Source organism: Delphinus delphis, chromosome 13 (genome assembly GCF_949987515.2).
Source record: "Delphinus delphis chromosome 13, mDelDel1.2, whole genome shotgun sequence".
Taxonomy (NCBI): Eukaryota; Metazoa; Chordata; class Mammalia; order Artiodactyla; family Delphinidae; genus Delphinus; species Delphinus delphis.
The window spans coordinates 45,953,333-45,974,306 of NC_082695.1; the positions used below are offsets into that span (position 1 = coordinate 45,953,333).

The 20,974-nt window shown below is 35.6% G+C and overlaps 1 protein-coding gene and 1 long non-coding RNA gene across 4 annotated transcripts in view; one reads left to right on the plus strand and one right to left on the minus strand.

Annotated features, from left to right (window-relative positions):
• Positions 1-5,317, plus strand: part of LOC132436207 (uncharacterized) — a 404,510-nt gene extending 399,193 nt beyond the window's left edge. Inside the window, exon 5 of one of the 2 annotated variants that reach the window (XR_009521735.1) lies at positions 4,646-5,317. This is a non-coding gene — a long non-coding RNA (uncharacterized lncRNA). The remainder of the gene's footprint in view (positions 1-4,645) is intronic. The other variant, XR_009521736.1, reaches the window with a different exon arrangement.
• The window catches only part of LOC132436206 (desmocollin-3), a 43,083-nt gene that overhangs the window by 7,050 nt on the left and 15,059 nt on the right, over positions 1-20,974 (minus strand). For both annotated transcript variants that reach the window (XM_060028840.1, XM_060028841.1), the window contains exons 5-14: positions 20,138-20,293; positions 18,281-18,425; positions 15,575-15,738; positions 12,904-13,038; positions 12,331-12,516; positions 9,055-9,314; positions 8,801-8,943; positions 7,665-7,889; positions 5,328-5,543; positions 2,845-2,966 (exon numbers count right to left, since the gene is read on the minus strand). In XM_060028840.1, coding sequence (XP_059884823.1) covers positions 2,845-2,966; positions 5,328-5,543; positions 7,665-7,889; positions 8,801-8,943; positions 9,055-9,314; positions 12,331-12,516; positions 12,904-13,038; positions 15,575-15,738; positions 18,281-18,425; positions 20,138-20,293 — 1,752 coding nt within the window. The remainder of the gene's footprint in view (positions 1-2,844; positions 2,967-5,327; positions 5,544-7,664; positions 7,890-8,800; positions 8,944-9,054; positions 9,315-12,330; positions 12,517-12,903; positions 13,039-15,574; positions 15,739-18,280; positions 18,426-20,137; positions 20,294-20,974) is intronic.

The following is a 20,974-nucleotide window of genomic DNA, read 5'->3' on the forward strand; positions in this document are numbered from 1 at the left end:
ACAGAACTGATGTGGAATAGCCACTGAGATAATACGGAACCAAAAAGCCATGACTCTCTAGCCAAGAGAGGATTACGGTAAAGAGATCAATGGTGTAGAAAAAATCCAAGTAGGGTAAGAACTGGTTCAAATAAAGTAAGCACCCATGAGAGTCAAGTAAAAAAGTGGCCAGTGGTGACCTGTGTCAAAAGAATTTCCACGGAGTGTGGAATGAACAGGAAGTAATGTCATAGAGAAATCGAGTAAAAAATATTTCTCTCAAAAAATTCAGTTTCAAAGAAAAAGAAATATGGAGGGATCTAGGGGAGGACAAAGAGTCAAGGGAATATTTTAAAATGGAAAAGACTTGATTAAACATTAACTTAATGCTGGAACTGAACACCAACCCTCCAGGCCACAGGTGAGATGTTTAGTTACAGCAATAACCTCTGCATGTCAGTTTGAATTCTAAACCATCACTTTCATGACAAGACCTCCACTATAATCAGGTGTCATTGTGTCATCTTCTTACCAATTTATTTTTTCTATCTAATATGTAGAGTCTCTATCAAAACAAAGATTTTCAAGTTCAGATAATTTACTGAATCTGAAATATATCTATAAAAGTCAAACATATTATTTTACTGCCTTTGAAAAAAATACCAGAAAAGAGAACTGAAAAGTAGCCATTTGGTGGCACTGCTACCCTACATTTTTTGCTTAGGTCGCTGCTACAGTAAAATTCTATCTCACACTCACACACACACACACACACACACACACACACACACACACACACAAATCCTGTTTGTCAAATCTCCTTGATGGGTATAATTTTGTCATTATAAATACATATTGAGATCATATTTCTAAGCTAATAAAGGGAGAATTGAAAATAAACTAAAATCAAAGCTGAATCCACAGTACTGTTTCCCATTCTCTAATCTCTGTTCCTTCCTCCAAGTTTATTCTCATAGGGCATCAACAACTCCTTCTCCATGTTAGTGATTTTCAAATTTACTTTTCCAGTCCTGATTTTTCACACAACTCCTAACCCCATCTGAATGCCTTTGACTTAAACTCAGATTCAAAACTAAAGTTACCACCTTTACTCATTGTATTAAAATGAGTTTACACATTCACCGTGAAATTTTGTTGCATTTTGTAAAAATATGCCTAAAATTATATACTGGTATAAATTAACAATTTCAAGTCCTTTTGAGAAGTGTTCCTAATAGAGAACAGGTAAATAGGTATATGTTATGGTGAAGTGGCCAATCAATGCCACCGACTCCAGCACCAAATGGCAAAGAAAAAAAATTAAGTACAGCTCAATCATTTCATTCTCAGATATAAAATAAGAGCTTACTATGAGTCAAGGACGATCATGGGGCTAAATCTATTTCCTGAATGGAGAGATAATTACAGGGTTCCACACATAGGCATGTCAAGCATAGAGGAGTCATGATTTTCCCTGATGGTGGGAAGGAAGTGAAAGAAATAGTCGATAAGAAAGGCATCGTCACCTTGAGATACCGAAAAGGCCTGATATAAAGTCACTGTCCCGGGCTATAGCTTCTGTCACATTGACTCCACTTTTTATTTTATTACTTAAAAGAAAACAATTTTATTTATACATTTAAAATATTTCTTATCCATCCCTATTTTAATTTTCCAATAACCATTATCCTAGTAGAGTTATCTCATGCTTAAATTATCAAAAGATCCTAATCCTTTATCCTCCCCATTCCTAACGTCTTCCTGTTCTTGTTGGTCACCTACTGATTCAGTATCACACTGCTCACGTTATGCCACTTTCGTGCAGAAAGCCTTGACTGGCTCTCCCTTACCAAGAGAATAAATCCAAAATCCTTAGTGTGCCACAAAAAAGTTTCATCCCCCATCCCTCTCTTATTGTATCTTCTCCCTCCAGAACCTAAGTGTCAAGCCTCTAGTCCAAAACATCATTTCTTCCATTTCAAATCAATTTATTTACTATTTGGTGAATAATCCCTAAACTTTGTCATCTCCTTTTTTATTCATTAGGCTGTTTTTCTCCATCTCTTCACTTTCAAACCCTTCGTGTTCTTTATGGTACAGAGTAATCTGTACCTCTTCCACCAGGCCTTTCTGGTTGATATCCAGACATCATGAATATACTTATGTATCATCAGTATCTTTGAACTCCACCAGTGTCCTATCATATTGGGGCTAATAGTTTACTGTCACATTCCTATTTATTTTTCAATTTCTCAAGAATGAATTGAAATCTTTTCGAGGGAAGAACATGCCTTGTAATAATTTTTTACATACTTCCCGCAGAACAAGAAGCATAGTGCCAAGCACCTCAGAGGTCCCAAGAAATATGTAAGAAAAGAAAGTGGCAGTATTGTTCCAATCTGCCCCCCCAAACACACACTTTTTTGTAAACATATATCTTTTTGATATTTTTAGTTTATCTTGAGAACTTTCAGCAAGTTCTTCCTATTATAAATGGTCAAAGAGTTAGATAAACAAACAATATCTGAAAATATACATTGTGGAGAGCAGTCAAAAAGATTCTTCTTATAATAAATTCACAACATCAAATAATAAGTTTTAAACCATAACACTAGAGAGTAGAAAAAAGATAACTAAAACAATACATCTGGTTTAATAAATGCCCTATAAAAATATTTGAATATTGACAGATAACATATTTATGTCTACAGAATCTGATCAAATGAAAAATAGAAATTAACTCCTAAATTCTGAAATAACTTCATGAGGATGAGTTAAAGAAATTGTGGGAACTACTCAGAGATAAATAGCCGTATAAAAAAATTAATAAAATAAAATTCAAAAATTCAAAAAAAAATTACTTACCACTTTGTCATCTCCAGGTGCTTCTGTGTTTGAGATGATTAAGTTTTGCTGTGCCACATCTTCAGGAAAACTTTTTTTATTTCTGGCACTAACAAGTCCACATACTACAGTTAGCAATATAGCTGAGTTAAAAACAAAAACAAAAATGTTTAACATGCACACAATAAAATACTCATCTTTTATTTCTTATTACCTAAGGTGCACAGGAGGAAAACAAGTCACTGAGCGTGGTGTCCCACAAATTACCCTGGCCCTTCTAAATGAACAGGCCATGATTTAGCTTAGATTTTAACATTTAAAGCGATTATATGTATATTTTGATACACATATCTTCAAGAGTTTGGATTCCACCCATCATTTAAGTATTTTGAATCATGAATTTTTAAAAAATCAATGACTTTTTTTTTTTTTTTTTGCGGTACGCGGGCCTCTCACCGCTGCAGCCTCTCCCGTTGCAGAGCACAGGCTCCGTGGGCCATGGCTCACGGGCCCAGCCGCTCCGCGGCACGTGGGATCCCCCCGGACTGGGGCACGAACCTGTGTCCCCTGCATCGGCAGGCGGACTCTCAACCACTGTGCCACCAGGGAAGCCCCAATGACATTTTTTAAGACAGAGACTTTAAAGAGATTTACTGATTCCCAAAAGAATGGTTTGCCAATACGAAAAGATAACAAAGCAGACTTTTCTTCCCAGAATAGATTTATCTCCAAGTATCTTAATTAAACTTACTTTGTATTTTGCCTATTCAGAATTTTCATTCTGCATCATAATTGTGGGAGGTTGAAATATATGATAATAAAGCTAAGAGCAACAACAACTCTTTACAATGTTCTACAAGCCCCTATACCAAGGATTGCCAACCTACGGCCCCAAATCCAGCCCACCATGTTTTGTATGACTCAGGAGCTGTGGGTTTTATATGTTTAAATGACTGAAAAAAATCAAAAGAATAATAGTTTATTACACGGGAAAATTATATGAAATTCAAATTTTAGTGTCCATAAATAAAGTTCTAATGGAACACAGCCATGCCTGCGGTTTAAATGTTTTCTATGGCTGCTCTCTCGCTACAAGGGCAGATTTGATTGGTTACAAATGAAACCATATGGCCTGCAAAGTTTAAAATATATACTATCTTGCCCTTCACAGAAAAAGTGTACCAACCCTTGCCAACTGTGTGTGGCCCCTTGTTACCTTTCTGGTTCCACTTCCTACACTCCTCTTCCCTCATCCTCTCTCTACTCTCAGGCCACACTGGTCTCCCTGCCTTCCTTGATTTCTCAAGCATTCCCTCACCTTAGGGCCTTTGAACTGACTTTCTCCTCTGACTGAAAGCTCTTCCTTAAGTATTCTTGGCTGACTCTTTCACCTTTTCCAGAAACCATCAATGATAACCTTCTCAGTTAGGCTGGCCCAACCATCTATTGAGAATTACTATCACTAGCACCCATCCCCCGCACTCACCCACACACACTTTACAGCACCAGAGACCCTAATTATCTGGCTCTATTTTTTTCCTCCACAGCATTTAATTTATTTATTACTTTACTGTCACAAGGAAGACTTTGTTTTGGCTTGTTTGCTTTTGTCTGCTTTGTTCATTGATGAATCCCAAGCACCTAGACAGTTCTGGTATATAGTAGGTGTTCAATATATATATATTTTTTTGAGTTGATAAAAAATAATAAACACTTATTAGAAATGTACCATGCACTGTTTTAAGCTCTTCACATGCATTAACTCAATGAACCTCCGGTGCTACCCCATAAAATAACCTACTACAATTATCCCTTTTTACAGATGAGGAAACTGAAGCACAGTGAAGTAACTTGCCCCAGGTCACATGTCTTACAAATAATAGAGCTAGGGTCCAAACCCAGACAGTCTGGTTCCAGAGTCTTACTCTTAACCACTAGTCCTATCACAGAATAAAGGAACAACAGCTAAAATAAGCTGAAGGATTGAATGGAAATGAAAAGAGAAGAAAAACTACGGCACCATTGGGAACTACATAACTGGTTAGGAGGAGGTTAATAGAATTTAATCAACCTGGTAGGATACACCCAAGAAGAGATATTGCTGTGATTTGAACACCTCCCATAAGTCTGTAGCTGAAATGAAAATGACATGACACGAAAGTGGCTTTTAGTGGACTTGCATATGGCAGAAGTTTTAGATTGTTTGATTTAGCCTTAAAAGGGGTAGTATGAGGACCAAGAAATAAAAGCTATACATTGACAGGTTTGGCAAAATCTAAGGCATTTTCAACAGTTCTGTCCAAGAATGAAATCTTTGATCTCAAAAAGGATTTTGCTTCTTCTCACAGAAAATATTCACTCAGAACTCAGAAAATAATACAAAAAGAATTTGTAAAGGGGACTCACACCTGACAGATAGCTGGACAAGATTTCTTTTCAAAGACCTTTTCCTGCACTCAGATATTTATTTTATATTTCAAAGTCAGGTAAGTAAAAGGACTTACAGAAAAGCAATGCTATACCCAGAAGTATCGCAAGGATCGCCCATGTGCCAAGTATCGCTCCTGCAGCCATGCGACATTGATCTGGGTAAGTACAATCACAGAGGTTCACTCTCAAGGTTTTTGTTGCAGATTGACCTTCTACATCTTTTACAGTAATGGAAATAGGATATTCTTGAAATTTGGCATTTTTCCGATATGAAAGACGGGCAGCTGTATCTGAAAGAAAAGAATGATATTTTTAATGAACATTGATTCCTCCTCTAACATCTGTTCCACCACACCTATTTTTAAAGACACTATTCTCAAGGAACCACCTTCCATGTGAAAATGGATAAAAAAAGATGACGATCTTCAACCTTTTCAGGCACTAATATCACCAGATGTATGTTGCCCACTGTAACTTTTTAGAAGAGAGGCTTAAAGAAATAATTTGGCATTGGAGTGACCCAGCAGCCTTTCAGCAATATTTAGTATTCCCTTATTTCCTCCCTTATCTACAAGCTAATGATTGGCTCTTGACATACACTCCAAGCATTTCTCTAAAGTACCAGTTTATGGTACTCATAAAAAATTAACACCAATAGTTACACACAAGAGATGTCTTAAGTTCATATTTTCTTATCCATTTATCTTCTGGTACCTGTCCACTGTCTTTATGTATAAGGTAATTTCTCAAAGGGCAACTGACCCTTGGTATTTAACACCTTCCCTGTGGAAGTAATCTCAATACCAGAAAACTAATTAACATCACCCAGGCTAGGTATAAGGCTTACATAAACACAGACATATCTATATCCTAACAATACAAGTTTTTACGAACAGCGATATTTCCCCAATGAACTTGCTACCTTATTTCAATGACTTTATTATCAACTGACCAAAAGCTCCACACACTTTCAATGGCAATTGCAATCTTTTGGGTTTTTCAATAAGTGAAATGACAAAATACCATAATGCACCTCCTGGAAGTGATCTGTACTTTCTAAGCCTTTCTTAAATGCACGGTTAGAGCTGTTGAGAACTTCAAAGATTTCTGGCTACACCTCAGACACAAAGCTCCCCAGAGGAATGTGAATTACCACTAAGGTTTATTTGGAACTTTTCAGGATTATATTGTGTTTAAAGTAAAATCCTTCAAATCTCTCTCGTCCCTCAAGACCACAGGCTTATTCATTACCTCAAGACCAAGAGCCATATTCATGTCCATTCACTCGTACTAGTGCAGCAGCCTCTGACTTTCCCTGCTACTCAACTCTGCACTCTTCAAACTGGCCTCCTAACTGTTATCAATGTCACTGTTTTTAAGACATAAACCTGGTACAGCATTGCCTTACTTGTACACTCTCAATGCGTACCTGCTGTCACCAACCATACAAAGGTCAGCCTCCTCAGCTAGTACATAAGGCCCTTCATCACCACTCCCGCCAAATCTCTCGGCATTCCTACTAAAACCTTCTAAACTCTAACAACCCTGATTTACTTATTGCCCTAGTATTTTCCTGATTTCATGCATATTTGTTTATCAATTATTGATTAAACAAACATTTATTAAGCAGTTAGTGTCTACCAAGCACTGGGCTAGGTGCTGGAAATACACAGATGGGTTACAAATGTTCTGAGAAAGTCATGTATTAGAGCAGAAAGGTAAACAAATAAGAATACAACACGTAGATTACATGTAGATACAACAGGTAGACAGTAGGTGCTCCATAAATATTATGAATTAATATCAAGCTAAGAAGTGGGAAGGAGGTAGTCTAGGCAGAAGGAACAGCATATGCAAAAGCTGAATTGCATGAAAGAGCACAGCATAGCAACAAAACAGCAGGGAACTATGGCTATAACATAGAAAACTGTACACCTCAGAAACCACTACTGTAGCAGTCTGCACTGCAGGCTTCAGTGCCAGGCCTCTGTCCACAGCCCACCATGTTTCCTTCCAGAATGTTATAGAGTGCTTATCCCACATACCCAGACCCCTCATTTCCAGAGTCTGCTTACACTAAAATTTAAGCCTCCCACCTTCTGTTCTTTCCTCATCGCACAGTAGTTACTTCAAAAACACAGCAAGAACAGTTTGTTTTAATGATAAGTTGCTCAATATTTTAACAAGGATTTTTTGTCTTTGTTGTAAATGTAAATTCTGCCTTCATAAAAATTATGATTTTGTTTCATTTTATGTACAATATAAAACACAGGTCCCACACAATGTGTGCAAAAGTTACTTCTAAAATATGTTCATGAGAATCCATTTTACATTATGCTTCACGTGAGTAAAGCAGTAAATCCATTCTCACTTATTTCAGAGCATATAAATCATTATTTTTGATGAAATACCATTAACTTTGGCAAGGGTCCATAGTCTGTTGATGACTGGAGAAGCTTTTGCCAAGCTGAAGTGAAATGGAGCGCCGTGCATGGGCTCGTCAGGATCAACGGCTGAAATGTCAACATGTTCCATCTTTGGTTTGCAAATTACTAGATAATTTTGAAGTATTTCTGGCGGATTATCATTCTCATCTACAATTTTAACTTCAATGGTTCCAGTACATGATCTACTATCTAGGAAGAAAGGAAAAAAGTTTAGTGTAGTTCATAGACTTTTATAGTTTCTTAAGAAAAATAATCAACTAGATTCTACATAGGATGTATGGGTTTTTTTTTTTAAATAAACTCTGATCATTAGAGAAAATGGTAAATAAGAAGGTAGATGGATAAATGAAACCTGTAGATCACCTAAAATGAGTATGCTGTTGATAGTATCAGATATAACTGGCCATAAAACTTTTACCAGAATTATTACCAAAAAGTAAAACCAAATGTCTGAATTTCAAACTCTCTATTTCCTTGGGTTTCGTTTGGTCCAGATGTTAAGGAACAGTAAAGTGACTACAGAAAAGTTACTCTAATCCTGGTACACATTTAAACCACTTAGGGAGATTTTAAAAAATATACGATGCCCAGGCTCCCCAACCAGGGATTCTGATTCAGTTGGTCTGAGGTAGTGTCTACACCTTGATATTTTTTTAAATGTCCCAAATTATTTTAATACGTAGCCAGGGTTGAGAAACTCTGGGTTACTTTAAGGAACAGAATTCAAGGAAAGAATTATTTTGACTTAATAGTCAGCTGAGCTATTTAACAGCTCAATTTAAAATGAGGTAAAGAGATCTAGAAGAGTCTGGTGAGACCATTTCCTCTAGTCCTAGACTTAAGTTTCATCTCTGTCCTCTGACATAGAGATCTATAGGCATTTAAGATGCTGCCATGCTAGGGATATAAAGATAAATAAGGCATGGTTTCATGTCACCAAGCAGTTTCACCTTGTTTGATGATTAAGATAAATAGAAACAATCTTTAAAGTAATTTCTAAGAATTCTGTATACTTAGCACAAGGATAATTCTGCACAAGAATAAATGAAGTTTATTCTCTAATTCTTTTATAACATACCAGATGAAAGCTGGTGTCTTACCTTTATCTATTGCCAGGACTGTAACATTATACAAGGCACTTGTGGGAGTTACAGCCTCCCTGTCTAAGATTTTGGAAGTTTCGAGTGAGCCCGTAATTTCATTAATGGTGATCCACCCTTTCGGGTCATGCAATAATTTGTACCTGTTAATAAAAAGTAAAAATAGTTTTTAGCACTATAAAATGTATTAAAATATATTACTGTCTCATTATTACAAATACATAATTAGTATGTGGTTATAGATTTCTTTGTACCTTAAACCACTGCTACTTCTAGTGTCAGGGTCATATGCCTTATATCCATCGATCTTTGAACCCACTGGGGAGTTTTCTTTAATCTGTACACATTGGACTGCAGGTCTGCATTCAGGCCCTTCGTCCTGATCCTTCACATTAACTGTGACCACGGCTCTGTTCATGTTTGCCATTCTGAGTGTCACATCTCCAGTAAATGGAGCTTCATTGCTTACTCCAATTTCCAGGATCACTTGACGGATTTCTTCATAATTCAGTGGCTTTAAAAAAAGGACAAGTATATGAACATCAGTGTAAAATACATTAGCTATTTTAAATAGCAAGTGATCTTTTGTCGATATGAACAGTGCTACATAAATTCTGTGCTCTCACTTAGCTAATATTGACTTTTATCCTTTGCTAAAGAGAGAGGTGATTCTTCACTAAGCCTTTAGCAAGAGTGGTCAGAAAGTTTCTGCAGGTGGTTTTATGGAGTTGTGGGAAAGCAATTCCTAAAATATTTTTATAGCTCATTCTTACTAAGGAAAATTATTCTGAACCTGAAGATAATGCGAAAACATGACCGTGTTCTTCTGGCCTTATTTAGAAGACCGGCCTAAGGGTCATCTGACTCTCGGAGAAGGTTCAACTTACTATTTACCACCGATGAGGGCCCAGACATTTTACAGCTCTTATAAAACTAGATGTTGACTTAAAGCTGAAATGGTGCAGTGATTTTATTTTCTCTCTGATAGAAATGGTATTTCAAATGCATGTTTTAATTGTCCTCTAAGGCATATAACTAAGCAATCTTTATTTCAGCTTTTCCTTTTATAAAAATCCATACAGCTTCTCATTTCTTCTAGGAAGCTGCTTTGGCTTTTTGCTGAGTCCCTCACTGATAAGTTAAGTAAACTTTTTACCGATGCTAACTATTTTTATGAAAATTTTATTTTTGACAATTTGAGAATTATACTTTGGCATTGTTTGTAGTTTATCCAATGAAACTCTCACAGTGAAGAATGCAGAGGGGTAAGAAAAATATAATGTGCTATTGGCACTATTATTATCGTCATCCCCATTTTAGAGAGCAGGAAAGTGAAGAAGAGGAAATAAACTGGGTTTCTCAAAGCCAAAAGAAACTCATTCAAGCTGGAGTTTCAAGCCAGGTAGTCTGGTATGAGTCCATTTTCCTAACCACCACACTATAATCCTTCTGCTTAATTGACTCACCAGCCTCTAAAATCTTCTAAATCAATTCTTTGGTTACAATTGATTTTTATACAGCAAACAAGCCAAATCCATAAAACAGTATTTTACACTGTACTGAAAAGCTAACGCACTTTTTCTTTCATTCTCTTTCTGCTTATCAAAATAATCACTGGCTGAACATTGAACAAGATCAAAACTGATGAGTAAAATTTTGGGTTTAAGCCTTTCTCCACATCTCCACTTCTAGGCAGTATCAAGCTGAGATACTAATACCACAAGTCCAATAAGAAGTCAAGAAAAGTTCTGAATCTTAGAATCTACAAAATGTATGTGAAATTCTTTTTGATTCTTTTATTAATATCCCAGAAACTGGAGCGCCAAGAGAGAAAAGGATTAATATCTGTTTATTTGCCGCTAATGAACACTACCTCACAAATTGCTCGTATTGCTATGATCAGGCTGAGAGTCTGCTAGCAATGAGAAATGGATGGAAATTTAGAAAACAGCTGCTGCCCTAGAAGAGGTGCAGTTATTCAATCTAGAGTTACTTGCTAAAAGCCCTAGAGATTTTTAATGCAATCTTTTAAGGCTTAAACTGGATATTGCTGTAGTAGCTTAAAACTCTGCAGTAGCTTAGAAATCTGATGGGATGAAATCAATGATTAATGAAAAAATATGAATTCTCTTCAACCATAGGATACCTTCTTGTTTCATCAACTGAAAAACAATTGTCCAAAAATATCCCATATCTGCACTAAGATGCTAACAATTCCCTAGAAAATGTATTGTTGTGAAGATGGATGTGAGGACTTTCTACGTTGAGAATGACCAAGAACTGTCCTCCTCACTCAAGCTCTGATGCACTGCTGCTGTTGCTGAAATGCAGAGAAAATACTAAGATGGAAAGATTACCCAGGACACCCAGCTAAAGACTGAATTAGCTCATACTCTACAGTTTCAAAAAAGTTATCTATTATGGAAAATTATAACACTATTCCCAAGAACATGATGTGACTTCTAAAAATATAATACTAATATCCTATAGTTTACCAAGTGCTCTCATTTTCATTGTCATATTTGAACAGCTACTAGGAAGGCAGAGAGAAATATTATTTATATTTTACAGATAATACAGAGGCTAATTTTCCAAGATCACAGAGCTATGCAAAGCAATTTAACACAGGGCTTGAGAGCAGATAACCTGGAATCAAAGAAACATAGATTCAAATCCTCTCTCTACTACATCTGAGCTGTGTCACTTTGGGTAGGTTTCTTAATGTCTCTGAGACTAAGTTTTCTCTTCTGTACAATTGTTATAAGAATGACATTTAACATTAGCGCACACAGTAAGTGCTGCTTTACACTACAGGACAATTTTCTTTCTTTTTCTGGGTAAGGAATATAAAACCAAGAGTCCTTCCCAAAAGAGCCTTTTCTGCCCTTATAACCTGGACCCTAGAATGTAACAGTACTACCGAAAATACAACATATAAAACAAAGAATATGTTCATTCAGTGCTGTTTGATGTAATACTATATTTCATCCTCAGTATTACCTTTAAGAAGTTCAGATACAACCAGTCATATATTCAAGAGAGAGAGAGACACAGAGAGAAGAATATGAGCCTCTAAATTATATCATGTAAAGAATAGTTAGAGGAATTGGGAATATTTATCTTAGAGAAGGTAAATCTCAAATAGACATCATAGCCTTTTCAAAGGATTATACCTGTTTTGTATAACATTAGAGATAAAACCTGGTCCAAAGACACGGGTTACAAGGAGAATAATTTAGGCACAGTAAAAGTAAGGCCTTCTGAGAATTAGAGTTCTCCAGACATGGAATAAGCTGCCAATGGATATACAGAGATTCTTACGATCGAGACTGTTCAAGCATAAGCTAGATGCCTAATAGCTGGTAACAAATTATAGACGAAAGGCAGCATTAAAGCAGAACAAGTGAACTAAATAGATTAAGTTCTCTTCCAACTTGTAAAGTCTATGATCTGAAACTACTTAGTTGATTAAACCATTAGTTGATTAAAACTTAACTTGCCAAATTGTCTATTACTCATTATTACTTTACCTTTACAACACAGAGAACACCTTCATTAGTTTCTTTGTCTGTACTGATTTTGAAATGTCCATTTTCATTGCCCTTTAAAATAGTAAAATTGGCTCTCCAACTGGCAGTGTTAATTAAATCCTTATCTTCTATAGGTATTCGTAAGATTTCCACATTGAACGTATTTTCCTCTACTGATGCTTCATACTGAAACAGAGAAAGCGCATTAAAAACTTACTTTATAAAGGAAACTTTTACAAAGAAAGTAAAATGTTTCTTCCACTCCATAAGTACTTGTTCTTACAGCTTTTGCCTAGATTATTTTAAAACATGAATCACAAAAGCATTGTTTTACTAAGGGTTATCTTTTAAATGAATGAAGAACTTTGTTACAAATAAAAGACTAATGCTATGGTCTTTAAGAAAAGGGAGAGAATATAAATACTATTATGAATAAATAAAAGGTATTTATACATCAGATATTTCATTTTATTGATAAAATAAACATGCATACTTCAAAGTATGATAAATATTTTATTAATTCAGATTAAATAAAGATAACAATAGAGATCAATTTTGATATTATCTACTTACAGCATTTTGTCTGAAAGTGGGTAAATTGTCATTTGAATCTTTTACTGTTATGATGCAAGTTGCTGTATTCATCAATCCAAAAAATTGACCATTCATGTCTTGCACTTTCATTATCATTGAGTACTTGTCTACAACCTGAAAACAAAGCAAATATTTAATTAGCTTTAAAAACCTTGTTTAGATTTATAAAGGAAACCTCAGTTGTTCACACTTCTATTGGTGTGTATCCATGCTTTTACTTGATTTCCCTATTTGTATATACCCAACGACATGGTAGACGGGAATAAAGCTGAAAAGGTAAGCAGAAATTCAATTACAAGATCCAGAGTAAGAATGTAGACTTATGCTTAAGCAGCAGGTAATGGGAAAGGTTTTATGCGAGTCATAGTGGGAGCACAAAATAGAAAGAGTTGAGTTTGAGAAAGAATATATTTAAAAGAAGGTCGAGCACAATTTGGAGTAAGCTGAGCTGAGGTTCAAAGAAACCAGTTAAAGGCTCCTGAAATAGTACAAAGCTGGGGCATTTGCAATGAGGACAAAAGGAAAGGGTGAGGAACGAGAGAAAGAGGGGGTGGAAGATGCTGCTCAGGTGTACTACCTGGATAACAGGCACACAGAAGTATCACCAACCAATACAGGAAGACAGCGGTTCTCTGAGGAAGTGAACACTGGCAAGGTTGGCAAGGAGAGGCAAAAAAAATGAGTTTTGTCTGGTGGATACTGAATTTTACGTTCCTATGGGAAATCTAAGGAGAAAGGTCCAGAAGACAGCTGGATAGATGGCCCTATAATTCAGGGGAGTTCAAGGCCAGAAACACCAATCTGGGAGTCAGCAGTATGTAGATAGTGGTTGAGATTATGGCAAGAATCTGATTTCCTGGGAGAGGTTAAAGGATGAGAAGAGCTGAGGATATAAGGAACAACAGCATTTCAAGCAGGAGGGAAGTAAGAAGACAAAGCAAAGGACAGACACTCAAAACAAAAGATCAGAGAAGCAGGAGGAGAACCAGAAATCCAAGAGAAGAGAGAGTTTTTATAATTGCCAGCACTAGAGAGAGTTTTAATGATTAACCTTTGGATTAGGCAGTTAGGTGGTCACTGTTGACTTCTGCGAATGGAGTTTGCAAATGGTGTGTTGATGATGAAATGGAGTCCCTGGTCTGTGACACAGTCACCTCTGTTGCCTTTCCTTCTATTTTACTCTTCTTTAGCCACTCTACTCCTTTTGTTCTTCTTCATTTTCTATTTCCCTCTCTCCCTTCCTTGGTCTTTATTTTACTCATCCTTCTTTCACGGCGGAAACCAACATTCCCACCCCGAAACGCTCCTTCCACAGGCTCCAGCACTCTCTGAGACCCTGCTTTTTCTTCCTCTAAATGCAGTTTCTCTAGCTCCCTTGTTCATTTCTTTACTTCCTGTATTGTCCCCTACAACACACCTCATGGTTGTTCCCCACAAAATCCCATTATATTTTTTTTGATCAAGCAAGCATATCTGGATTTGACCCCAAATCTGTATCTTACAAGCTGTGTAACCTTAACTTATTTAATTTCTCTAAGCCTCATTTGTCAATATTGAAAAATTAGGAAAAATCCTTGTTTTCACTTGATTACCGTATCATCTCTAAATATTCCACAGATTCAAAACACATTCATATTGTTCCCTTCAAACTTTCCCATTTATTATGGCCATTATGTATTTTATCACATAGCATGTCCTGACCCCACAAAAATAAAAATAATAATAAATAAAAGCTTTGTGCTCTTTTTCATTCTTTTTTATAGGTTCTCACCACCTCTCCCTTTTGCTCTGACATCAAATCCTGCTGATTTCTTCTTTATAATATGTCTCCCAGTCGTATCGATCCTTCCATTTATGTTACTCTAGTTTTAGTGGGAACCACTGAAGTGTTCTAATAAAGCTACTTTGTACATATGAAATTGATTGATCTGCCTCAGTCAATAATGCAAGACTCTGAGTTAAATATGGGCTGATGAAATGGACAAGAGCAAGATCAGAAGATTCAGTGCAGTAATCTGACCTGGGCAAGTCAATCAATCCTTCTGTCACCTTTCTCCCCTATAGATTGGATATAACCTCTATCTAATCAAACAAGGAAATTATAAAGATGAGATCAAATTATGCATAAAGAATTTGAACATCAAGTGCTATACACGTAAAAATATGCTATTACTATCATCCAAATAGTGTTACAGATTTTTAATAATCAACTTTATCTCAACTAATCCTTTCCTGATTAAAAGTACATATCTATAATAACTGGATAGGGATCAGGGTATAATCTATACCCATGGAACAAGCAACACTAATTGTCCTACATGAGAATTGAGCTGGAACACTGAGCTGGAACCAACTAGCCATACACAAGAAATAAAGTATTATTCAATAATATCAACATTCATAGCAATATCTTTTTTTCTCACCCCTTCTGAACACCAGTTGATCTTTATTTCTATTCCTCATGGTTTCTCTTACATAAGGAAATAGAAATAATATAAAAACAGGTAACATAGCCAGGAATTCTTATTGTCTTATGCCTAAATAAAATAAAATGAGAAACTCCTAATCCACAGGATAGCAAATTATAGTAAATTGGGGGTGGTGGGTTCAACCCCAAGTAAAATGATAATCTACGGATTGTGAAAGCTACCTCTCTGTCCAAATAATGAGAGACTGTGATTACACCTGTGCTGGGATGCACAGAAAAGATCCCAGGTTTTCCTGGCGTCTGCTCCAAAATGCTATACATCAGGCGCGTATGCATCGTGTCTGGTTCATCTTTGTCTGTGGCACAAATCACTCCCACTGTAGTACCTACATGTTTAAAAAAAGAGTCTTTACTTTCCAGAATTGCAAAATATGTTTAGGCATATCTACACTTCTCAAATTCTTAACAGTGATGGTGGAAACCTAATTTACGATGTATTTCTTACCAGAGATATTCCATCTTTACACAGTACTGATGAAGATGACTTCAAATTTATAATATGAAACACTTTGATGCTGAGAATCAAGGCATACTCTTACTTTGCTCACAGCTTAAACTATTTGATAGTAAATTTATTAAAAACTTATTTAAATGGCATCCAAGAATAATTTCAACACATATTCCCACATACTGCAATAACTAACCTAGCTGGAGAGAGAAACCATGTCTCCTAAGCAATCCGATTTTTTTAAATCAAAGTTTTGATTAATAACTAAATCAAGGCTGACTTGGGTTATAACTGGATAGATGATGAAGTTGACCTTTTACATCTCAGTCTCTTTTCTATTCTATTTTTTGCTAGTTCTTGATTTGCTTCCTTCTCTTTCACCAGATTTGTATCCAAACCTCACTGCCCCCAGCCCCACTTAATCTTATTTCATACTATTTACCATTTAGGGAGAATTTAAGTTAACTGTTTCTGCAGTTAGAGCTATTAGTATTTTTCATCAGTATGGAAAGTAAGAATATTGCTCTGATAAAGGACTTCAGGTATCAAAGAGTACATACAGGTGGTATTTTTATAGTCTAAGGATAGTGTTCCAATGCCCATGAAATTATAATACATAGAACCACTTTGCCTATAGCCCTGTATGTGAGGTTGGCCTGAGGAACAATACATAGACACATACAATCATATACATATATATATGTGTATATATATATTCATTGAAATTTTATATTTGAGGGAAATAAAAGCCAAGTAAAACTATTAATGCAAGGAAGTATTAGTTTTAAATAATTTTGTCATTATATCCTTAAACTTTATATATGTGTGTATATGTGTGCTTAAGTATATATATATGTGTATACATATATATGTATACATAGATATAGATATAAATTTGTAGAGAATGTCCAAATACATACTTAAAAGTAACAAAAAGATTTCTGCCGTGGATCAATAGGAAGACATGAAGTAATAATCTTATTATTATAAGAAAATAAATTATCTTTTCATAGAAAGCTGTTTATAATCTTTATAAGACATACATTTTCTTCCTGCAATTTCATTGACAGTCAGGAAGACATAAACACTATTTTAATTCTCTGGATACAGAACTCCTTTACTTACTACATAAAACCTTCCTAAAATCTTGACTTGAAAATTCTTTTCCATGAGTGCTATATTTCACTATTCATTGAGCACCCTTTGCCCAAACCCTCTGTGTGTGAGTTAAGGCAAACTCAGAGAACACCTTCAGAGTACCACAGCCTTAACAGGGCTGAACCTACTGGTGTGATATGCTTAAAGTATTCTGGGTTAATCTGGGCATCAAAGTGTTTGCCCTAGATCCTTCTCTGTTACTACCAAAGAGAACAGAATGTTCAACAAAGAGTCTAAAACCAATCATCCCTCTTTGAAAACAGAAAAATGTAAGAGTCATAGACTTGTGAGGTTAAAAACATTATAAGTCAACAAACATAATTAACTCATTTTATAGATCAGAGAACTTAAAGGAACTTCCATTAGTTCCCACAGTGAAATAATAACAGACCCTGAATCAAAAACTAGGTTTCCTAAACTCCAAAGCAACAATAATTTTTTTAATTGTACCACGTGAGTAATAAAGAGGTTAACATCTATGACATCAAATTATCAAACTAAAATATAAAAGGAAAGAGCAGTTACAACAATCCACTGAAGATCTAAGTAACTCCTAGAAACTTTAATAAGCAAGTTAGCTAATCCTCTATGGTTGAGTTCACTTCCTTTCAACTTTATTGTGAGTGGTTATTCTCCATATTGCAAGTCTCAGAAGACATTAAGAATGCCACATTTAAGGGCCTATTGAAGTGAAACACTTTGGTTTTCCACATGTGAGAGCAAGTGTTTAGGATGGAGAACACACAAAGTTTCTCTGAAGTTATTCCTGTATTCACTCTAAATTGGAAGTAGTAAAGTAGTAGTTTAAAGAGAAGAGACAATATAGATAAGAGATTAAAAAATTGTATCCTCAGTGGATATCATTCAATACCTTCCTAAATAAAACCTAATAAAACTATGTACATTGATTTTAGTTTTATCGTACATTCTACCCTGCATGTCCTCCCTTGGAGCTAGGAATAATGATAAACCCACATAATAATAAGATGAAATAAAGTATATAAGCCAAATATGGTACAAAGCTTGAATAACTGTTATCTGCCTTTATAATTCATTGGTATCATACCAACAACACTACAAACTCCTATAATACCTTGTAAATTACACATTGATTAGATTTGATAGGATTAAATGTATTCTGGTAAGTAGCTATTGGTCCAGTGTCATCTCAGGATGATCTGGCTTTGAGTAAAAACTCAACCTCTCAAACAAAGTATATAAACATTTAACATAGCACATTTTACTCCTAAAAGTTGTCTTACCAATTCTACTGCTTTCTGAAACTTCAAAATTATAAATTGCTTCTGTGAAAATAGGGTAGTTGTCATTTTCATCCTCCACTCTGATGGGCAGTGGAAGAGGTAAGTCTGCTGTATACCCATCTGCAGTTGACGCATGGGCAATCAGCTGTAAAACAGTGAAAAGCTAGTTCAACAGTCCATTATAAAAGATTCCAGCATGAAAGAATACTATGCTTTATCTACTACCTTCTCTGCAAATCTTTTCAATAATAAATCACTTCAAAAATTCCTGTTCAATGCTTCTTTAGTTATCAAAACATCAAACACAGAAAGACTTTAACTACAGTTAAAAGTATCCAATGTTTGGTAGAAGTGCCTACACTTCAAATAAAACCTAGGTCAGAGTACAGAGAATCAGAGACTACTCAGGTCATGAGACTAAGGAATTAAATGTGAATATGGAGACGTGGATTACAGTCCTTATTCTCCCCATAATCATAAAATTGTATTGGGAAGAACAGTTAACCTCCCTGCAATGGGGAAAATCCTGACTATATCATCTAAATGAGCCAATGAGTCCCGACTTTGTCACTACTGAGCGCCTTTATTGTTTAATCTCATAGATCACATATTTGTAAGAGGTTTTCTAACAAAATACATTTAACAGTTTCCACATTACTAATTAATCAAAAGCAATGTAATGTCAAATAGAACTTATTTCTTTTTTTCATTTTTAAATGATTTTTTAATATAAACAATTTTTCCATAGTTAAAGGTGCACTATTTCAATTATAAAAGAAACATCCTTATCATGATAAATTTAAAAATTCTGTAAAGTACAAAAGAAGAAAAGAAAAATCCATGACCTACTACCCAGAGATAAGTACTGTTCACATTTGATGTATTCCTTCAGTCCCTTCTGTGTATATATTTGTACACAAAAATTGAGATCATACTACTGTAAGCTTATATCCTTTTTTTCCAAAAAGCAAACAAACGACTTTATGCTGTAACCATTTCCCAAAGCCCTTAAACATGCTTTGAAAATGGGATTTATTGGCAGTCTAATAATCTACCACATAGACATACTGTAATTTATTTAACTAGACCCCTATCGGTGGACAAATAGAACGTATTTCTATTCAGCATGTGATTACAACACTGAGTTGAAATTTTTCCAGCCAAGAGCAAAGAAATGTCATGTGGTGAACATCAGTCAAGTTTACTTACCCAGCATCTCTTCCCTCTTCATTTAGGAAGAGAATCCCTCTTTCCTATGGGGAATCGGTCCCCCTGTACCACATGACCCCAGAGCATTGACCATATTACACTGAAAATTGTCTGAATGATTCCCCATTGATGTAAGTTCATCCACATCAGAATGCTGGCTTATTATGCCTTGTTTGGACTTGGTCTCCCAGTTTTGCTTCCTTATATACTTCTCGGATATCATCAGATAATTAGACAGGTGGAACAAAGACCAAAAAAGGAAAAACAAAAAACACAGAGCAGAAGAGGGACACTGGAAGAGGACCCTTCCAATCAACTGTGGCCCTGTCTTGGAGAGAGGAGAAAGTACCACGACCAGAGAGAGAAAGAGAATCTCATAAGCAAAACCAACTCCTGCAAATTTGCTGGAATTTACATCCAAATACAATTAAATTTCTTGGCTTCATTTGAGGCTTACCTAATACAAGTTGAGATAAAGAGCAGACCAAGTATTCCAAAATATTACACAATCTATTTCCTTTGTCTTTCAGATCCCCTCTAAGAAGAAGTTCAGAAGACAGGAAAGAGTAGATGCGCTATCAGAAGTTTAGTTTAAACTATGATTATAGTTTAATCATTTAAAGTTATGTGTATCAATAAAAGTCCTACATCAAAAACATCATATTCTTCACGATCCACAGGCCGGTTACAATACAGATTTCCAGTGTCTCTTTCTATGAAAAACAGATTTAGAGGTTCTTGGTCAACTCCACGCCCACTTATTGAGTAGAAGACGGTATAGTTCTGTGCCGCGTCAGATTGAACCTAAGAGGAAAAAGCATATGTAAAAAATTTTTCATGAAAATGCTATTTTTAAATACAACTTATATGTTTATATATATTTTTATTTTAAAGAAATGACTTTAATAATATAATAATCACCTTTGTCACTTCATCAACATGCAAAATGGTAATGAACAATGGTAATTTGGCAAAAGATTTTTTTAAACTGCTCAAATTTAATGAAAACAATGTTCAACATAAATAGTAGCCAAAGACAACCTCATATTAAGGCACAGTTTCCCATCTAGTGATTTGGCAAAGGTAGAAAAAAGCAATAATACCCACTGTGGACAGGGGTGAGGTAAACAGGGATTCTCATATACTGTTGAAAGGAATGCCAGTTGTAATGTTCCTTAGGGAGGGGAATTAACAAAAATTAAAAGAATGAGAATAAATAGGGAAGACTCTTCCTGGTAGAGGAAACAGGAAGCGCAAAACAACCAGACCAGGGTCGTTGGCCACTGTAGTTGGAATAGACAGAACTATGGGAAAAGGAAGTCGGAGAGGAGGACGAATGCAGTAATAGGGCCACGGCATGTAAGAGATTCCAAGGATGCTGACTTCTGCTTGGAGTCAGATGGGGAGCCAATGGAGAATTTAGACAAGAGTAGTATCTGATTTATATTTTAGAAGGAGAATTCTTGGTGTTCTGTTAAGATTAGA